Source organism: Achroia grisella, unplaced genomic scaffold (assembly GCF_030625045.1).
Source record: "Achroia grisella isolate CSIRO2021 unplaced genomic scaffold, CSIRO_AGI_Agris_v1 utg359, whole genome shotgun sequence".
Classification (NCBI taxonomy): Eukaryota; Metazoa; Arthropoda; class Insecta; order Lepidoptera; family Pyralidae; genus Achroia; species Achroia grisella.
This window is the reverse complement of record NW_026712817.1, coordinates 429,895-436,714: the sequence shown is the minus strand read 5'-3', so window position 1 is coordinate 436,714 and position 6,820 is coordinate 429,895. Positions and strand designations below refer to the sequence as shown.

Sequence of the window (6,820 nt, the reverse complement as noted above, 5' to 3'; positions counted from 1 at the left end):
AGAATGTTGGTTCACACTATTCTTAGTTCGGCTTATGGCTATTTAATATTTACAAATGTTTGTGCAAGTGTAATTTTATTTGCAAGACATATTAACATTTATATTTTTGCCTCATTACATTCATTTGAAATTTATTTACAATTTGCATAATATGAATGAATTATTTTATAAATGAAAATACAATGAATATCATCATTTGTGTTCTAATACTGTTTAAGTTCATGTATATATTTGTCCTGAGATTATTATTATATATTTGGTAATTTTGATGGCATTTGCTAGAGAAATTGGGCTAATAAATTTTTTTAACTTGTATATTTAATAAATCTATTATGAATTTACACTTATTTTAAAGCTATATTCTGATGGTTCTATGTAAAAATATAGTTTTTGCACTCTTATAAAAAGTTGTTATTACTGACATATGTGGTGTTAGAACTTAAGTGATGATATATTATGTTTAATCATTGTAATGTAATGAGACCACAGTACTTGTACAAAAACATTTAGAAAATTGTATAACTTTGTATTCATTATACTGCTTTTATATTTGGTATTATATTATGTAAAATATATGGTATTTGTACTATTTTGTATAATCAGCACATTTATCAAAATAAATCTGTTATCAAAATTTGTTTAAACATGTTTGTTTGAATTATTCCTGGTAGTAATTATTTTTTTTATACCACAGTGGTGGCAAACAATACACATACATACAGCTCATCAGATGGTAAATAATTAGGATAGCTTTTAGAATCACAAAATAATGAATTAAAAGTTATTTAATAATACAGAACAGATGTTATTATATTTAGGCCATATTTAATCAAAATTATACTATTATATGCTATAATATTACAATTTCAGATTTATTTAAAAAATAGGCATATTTCATTATCTTAATATACAGAACTCATTTACAGAAGAATTATTTATATATATAATTCTTCTGTAAATGAATGTGATTGTGTGTTAACTTATGTTACAGTTACAGCAAGTGTAAGGTTGGATCATTTGAGGTAAATTTGGTGTGTATTATTTCTATGGGGTCCTTGATATACATATAGCAATTCTTTTCCATGCAGGTTGTTATATGCATTGAACACTGACAATGATATTTCCACAAAATTGTACAGCTATATAGTTTATATACATAATTGTATGTATATTATGGAATAGCACATTTTCTCTTGACAAGTCGATAGTTGAGACTTCAGTTAACAGTAAGCAGTCTCCTCACTAGTAAAGGCGATTTACCATGTTTACCCAGTTCTCCAGTACTAATATTTGATTTGTTATAAGTAGGTAAAATGGAACTGAATGTGAATTAATAGTCTTGGTTCTTTATTGCAATTTCTATTTTTCCATTTTACTAGTGGTAACCAAGACTACAGCCTGCTGATTCACAGTTACTATTGATCATCATCTAATATATTATGAAAATATATTATCCAAATATTAATATTTTCCAAGGTGTAGTTTTTAAAGACCATATATAATGAATATCAAAATGCAAACTGACTACCCTAAATGGGATATTGTGGAGGTATATTATATAACTGCGACACATTAAATTGCAGTACCTCGTTCCAAATTCTGTTTAATTTCAGCTGTGTGCTCACCGTAAAACCTTTCCAATTTTTTATTGAACTTGGCATTTCTTTCATTAATATAATCAATGTCAGCATCATCATTGTGGATGCGTCTCCGTGAGTACTTAGCTCTCTTTGCTATTTGACCCTCTAAATCATCCACCATCCTGTCGACAGCTTCCCTTCGGTCTTCATGCATTCCATGTATAATAACATTAGGACCACCATAGAATGCATCACCATATTTCTCTTTTTGTTTTTCATACTGTTCCATGTCTGCTGCTGGCATATTCTTCACTAATCTATTATACTGTCGCACTGTCGCTTGTTCGTATGTTGAGAATCCTTGATCAGGGTTTCTTTTCTTCTTCTTGCGTTCTAGTCTCTCAGCTTCCGTTGCAGATATGTTGAGGAGCTTCACTCTATCGTAATTCTTACCTTGCTTCTCCGCTTCATCTCTCTTTTGTTGGTCGTCAAGTAACCATTCAGCTTGGCGTCGTTTGGCTTCATAATTTGGCGGCAATTTGTTTCTTGCCTCTTCAGCTACAACTTCTTGATGGTTATGTGATCTAGCTTCATTTCGTGCAGTGTGTAATGATCGCAATCTTTTCATACGTTCAGCTTGTTTTTCCGCAAACGTCATCTCCTTGGGGGCTGATGTTGTTTCTACAGAACTCATTTTGATGTTGTTTTTACAATATCTATTAATTTAATAATAATCAACGACATTGACAAAAACAATATTTGAATATTTAATGAACTAGTAGGTTTGTTTCATTATTAAAGATTAAATTTCACAACGTAGATTTATTTGGGTAATAATTTACAAATAAACGAACAGAGTAACCGAATAATATTAGTAGTTTGTTTCTGACTTTTATATGTTAAAAGTACTCTGTGCGTGAACTGTGTGAAAAGGATATAATGTCTAAATCTGAAGTCTCATACAATACACATTTCATTGAATTAAAAAAATTATAAATGATATATTTTATGCGTCCTTCATAAAATTCAATTATTTTGTTTTTCCCGTATCCTTAGTAATTTTTCTATATTTATACTTCATTTTGGTTTTATACCGATGGCATAAAAAAACAGAAAGAACTAAGTTGGCAACACTAAGCGAACCGCATAAATTAAAGTGAAGTTAGTCAATAAAGAACGAATTAAACTGAAGTAAGAAACAAATTAGTAGTCTGTCGATGTTTTTGAACGGTTTCGCTTGTGTGAAAATAGATTGTGTGTCGAATATTTTTTCTAAACAAATCTAAGTGTTTTTGAAGTTCACGATGTCGGATGAAATCGCAGAGAATGGAACAGCTAACGGAGACGTGCCGGAGATTGAGCTGATTATAAAGGTAGACTTAGCTTTACACGTGTTATTACAAGATTATCTGGTACCAGAACCGTCAACAAGGCACGCATATTGTTGGCCTTCGCACTCTATGAATATTAGTAAAAGATGGAAAATGCAATAAAAACGTTGTAACTGAGAAATAAAAATAGTAGTTGCGCGTCATATTTTAAATTATTCGTGTGTATTTATAATGTTGGTATGTATGTACCCATAACCACAGCAGCATTCATGCATCTAAAACAAATTGCATGATAATGTCGTGCAGCACTTGTATGCATGAAAGTATATTATTACTGCACTTATAATGCGCGTTATTTAGGTCGTCTGCAACTCTGTTTTGTTGATTTGATACGTCTGGCGCGTTTTATGGAACACTGACTTGAAAACTTGTACAATAGACCAAAGGAGATTATAGTTTTAATTACTGGAAGGAGGCAGTTGGCTATTGGTTGTCTCTGCCTATCCAGTTACATATTACGTATTTGGTCCCACCAAAGATAGTCAATTAGACATGTTACAGAATGATATTTTGAAATCTTATATCTATTTATTTAAATATTTAAGTTACTGCTTACTTAATATATAGAATGAAAATGAAATCAGCAATATATTTACATGTATTGATAATTAAAACATTACATTAAAATAAATTAGTCAATTGCATGCCATAGGTAATGGTGTTAAGAGAATTCAATAGAGAACTTTTATAACTGATAGGACTACATGAAACATTTAACAAAATTCCTAAAATATTCAATATGGTCATCGGCACTCCAGGCACCTTTGACTATATATGTAAATAAAAAAATATCTCCATATACTTTTAACTTTAATGTAGAAATTCATTGTTAGCTACAGTTTATTTAAACAGATGATAAAAAAGTATAATAACATAAAAAGTTGCAATAAACATTATATATAAACTTTAAATACATATATAAGTAAGTAAGTCATTTATTCGCATATAATAATATATTTATATATAAATTTAATTAAAATTAACTTTATTGGCCTAAATGAGGTATTTAAAGTACTAGTAAAGTAAATAAATGTACGCAAAAGTTTAAAATAGAGATTACTAGAAATATCTGTATGTCTTCTCTCTCGCTTTTTAGATATCTCATCTTTATATATTTCTACCCATCACTAACCAAACTCTGATGAATTTCAAAACATACTTAATGATTATATTATAACTCACTTTTAATATAAATTTTTTGGTATTTATATTCACCATGTTATTACAATTAAAATTAAATTTATTTACTGAAAATTGCACTAGTTATCTCTTTCTAAATGTACTTAAAATATATACTTAATTAACATTTCCTCATATCCTTAATTATCAACTTTCAACACAAAATGTTTCTACATGTATAAACTAGCTTTATCAAATATTAACACAAAGTAGTTCCTTTTCATTCTTGTTAAAATATTACACAAGAGATCTTGATCTTCTGTATTATATTTTTTAAATGATTCACTATTTCAAGATTGTTTAATATTATTACTTATCAGCTGTTCCCGTGATTTCGTCAGCATGGAATTAAACTTTATTTTTCTAAAATAAAATAATTTTTCCTGCCATAAAAGTCCCGTCAAAATCGGTCCAGCCATTTCAGAGATTAGCCAGAACAAACAGACAGACAAAAATTGTACTTCAATATTACAAACGGACACTCTAATTTTATTTATATGTATGTATATAGATAACGCGATGTTTGCTTCAAACTACTATATACTTAGTCATACATAATTTGCTTAACATTAAATATTTGGAATGAATGAAATTATAATGAATTTAATCATTAGTATTCCAAACCATTGCGCCCATTAGTTCGTCGGGTCATCATTACATAATATTATACAATAAATATGATGAGTGTACAACCTTTTGTTACTGTATTTATTGTTTTTTAATACTACCTCTTTATATCAGTAATTGAAGTTAGTTACTTATGTAGTAGGAGTGCATGTGTTTTTTATGGAATATTCGACTTTATGGATGTTAATTTTGTTTATTTGTTTACTTCTGGCAACTTTATGACTGATATTACATTATTATATAGTCTTACAGACTAACATAAAATAAAGGTATATAATGGTATCTGCCGCGATAATGAAATGGTGTCCCCGCGTATGTTAACAGTATAACTCTGCCGGGGCAGTAGTAGAAGGTGATAGGATGAGCAGGAAGTCAGGTCAGTTACCCACCATAAAAAAGTAACCTTAAGAAATTATACACCATGGTTTCCAGAGAGTGTGTGGGCCCACTAGTCCCAATCCCCTTTCTCTGAATCATCACAGCATGTATCATCGGTTACGTAGGTAGATACTTCTATCGTAACACCAAAAGGTGGATTATAGTGATATATGATTAAGATAAGAAATTTAGTACAATATAACTACTTTTTGTTAACTGTACAATGACCCTATACTTACTTGTTACTGTCGTTTTTATTATTATTTTGTCTCGACTATCGACATTTTTTTCTGAAATTCTGCATTTATTTAGTCTAATAGGTTGAATGTCGGACACCTTGAGGTTCATGGTTCGATGCTTATGTAGACCAAAAATTGTTGCGTATTCTTGGAATGTTGCCTGAATTTTGTGATCGCACATATAATTAGGTGCCTATTTATTTTTCAAATAACTATCCACTCAAAATGCAGCATAACAATTACAGCAACATTTGCGCGAAACAAGTGCGCGGGTAATTTATCAAGATCGCCCTCAACTCCGGGTGTGTTTACACCTGCAAGTTTTGCAACCCTCGAGTAAATATAAAGAGAATAAATAAAAATAAACATATCATGATTAATATAGATAAAATGAGCTTATGAGATACTTATCTATTTTTAATTGAATTTGGTTTGGTTACCTCTAATCGTTTTATTTTTGTATGTTGCATTTTTATACCTCGGATTATTTCAGAGTTTAAATCTTGTACTTTAGGACTATTCTGCTACGTATGTGCAATAAGTAGTTTGACTTTGCATCGATGTATTTTTTTAAAACATGACAGGTCATGTTATTTGCTGATACAACTTTCTCTAGGTGTAACAATCTATAAAATTGATGAAGTATTTTCTCAAAGTATAAAGGTATATTTTATGTTTCTCACACAAATGTGTTAATATATTATTTCTCGTAATTGCATTACATCTGCGGTACAACTGCAAATACTTAAGTTTTACTTACCTACATAGAGTAGGATACGTTCACACTGCAATTAATTTGCGACGAGCATTCGTTTTTGCACATAAAACATCGTTGTTTTGACCATTAATCATTTTGTAGTTGGAATTATGTAACGTTTTGTTTATTGGCAACGCTGTTACGTTTTCACTGTGATATTTATTGTGAAATAACAGTAATGAGTGACGGCTACACGAAATATGTTTGCAGTCGACGCTATATCTAGTAGCGTTAGTTTATATTTGCAATACGTAAGTTTCTTGCTCGTTCTTTTTATGAGTGTGCATTCTGAATGAGTGGTAGAATAAAGAAATATGACTTTTCAAAAGTGTTAATATTAAGTGTATTTGAATAAAGATTATTTCTATAAGTAACACTCGGGAAAAAAATATTATGAAACCGTTCTGTTGATATTTCTGCACATTTTTTAATCTTTCCTGTTAGGCATTTAATTGTTTGGATAATACATAATAATAAAAAATAAAATTCGTAACTATGTTGTTAATCTGGCAATCATGAATGTTTTAATTTGAAATTTGTTGATAAAATTATTAGATTTTTATAACACATACTTCAGAGTGGTTTTATACTAATTTAAAGTGGGCAAATCCCTAGCAATAATATATAGGTTTTTTTATGGAAAGGTATCAATTACAGTGCTCACCTAAT

General features: G+C 29.6%; 2 protein-coding genes across 3 annotated transcripts in view; one reads left to right on the top strand and one right to left on the bottom strand.

The window, feature by feature from the left end:
- Positions 1 to 1,458: 1,458 nt before the first annotated feature.
- On the bottom strand, positions 1,459 to 2,445 carry LOC131843914 (pre-mRNA-splicing factor Syf2). Its single transcript, XM_059192697.1, has one exon. The coding sequence runs from the start codon at positions 2,272 to 2,274 to the stop codon at positions 1,573 to 1,575; it is 702 nt and encodes a 233-aa protein (XP_059048680.1). The 5' UTR covers positions 2,275 to 2,445; the 3' UTR covers positions 1,459 to 1,572.
- Positions 2,446 to 2,777: 332 nt separating this feature from the next.
- The window catches only part of LOC131843958 (chloride intracellular channel Clic), a 62,314-nt gene continuing 58,271 nt past the window's right edge, over positions 2,778 to 6,820 (top strand). For both annotated transcript variants that reach the window (XM_059192743.1, XM_059192742.1), the window contains exon 1: positions 2,778 to 2,953. In XM_059192743.1, the coding sequence (XP_059048726.1) occupies positions 2,885 to 2,953 (69 nt within the window). In that variant the 5' untranslated portion in view covers positions 2,778 to 2,884. The remainder of the gene's footprint in view (positions 2,954 to 6,820) is intronic.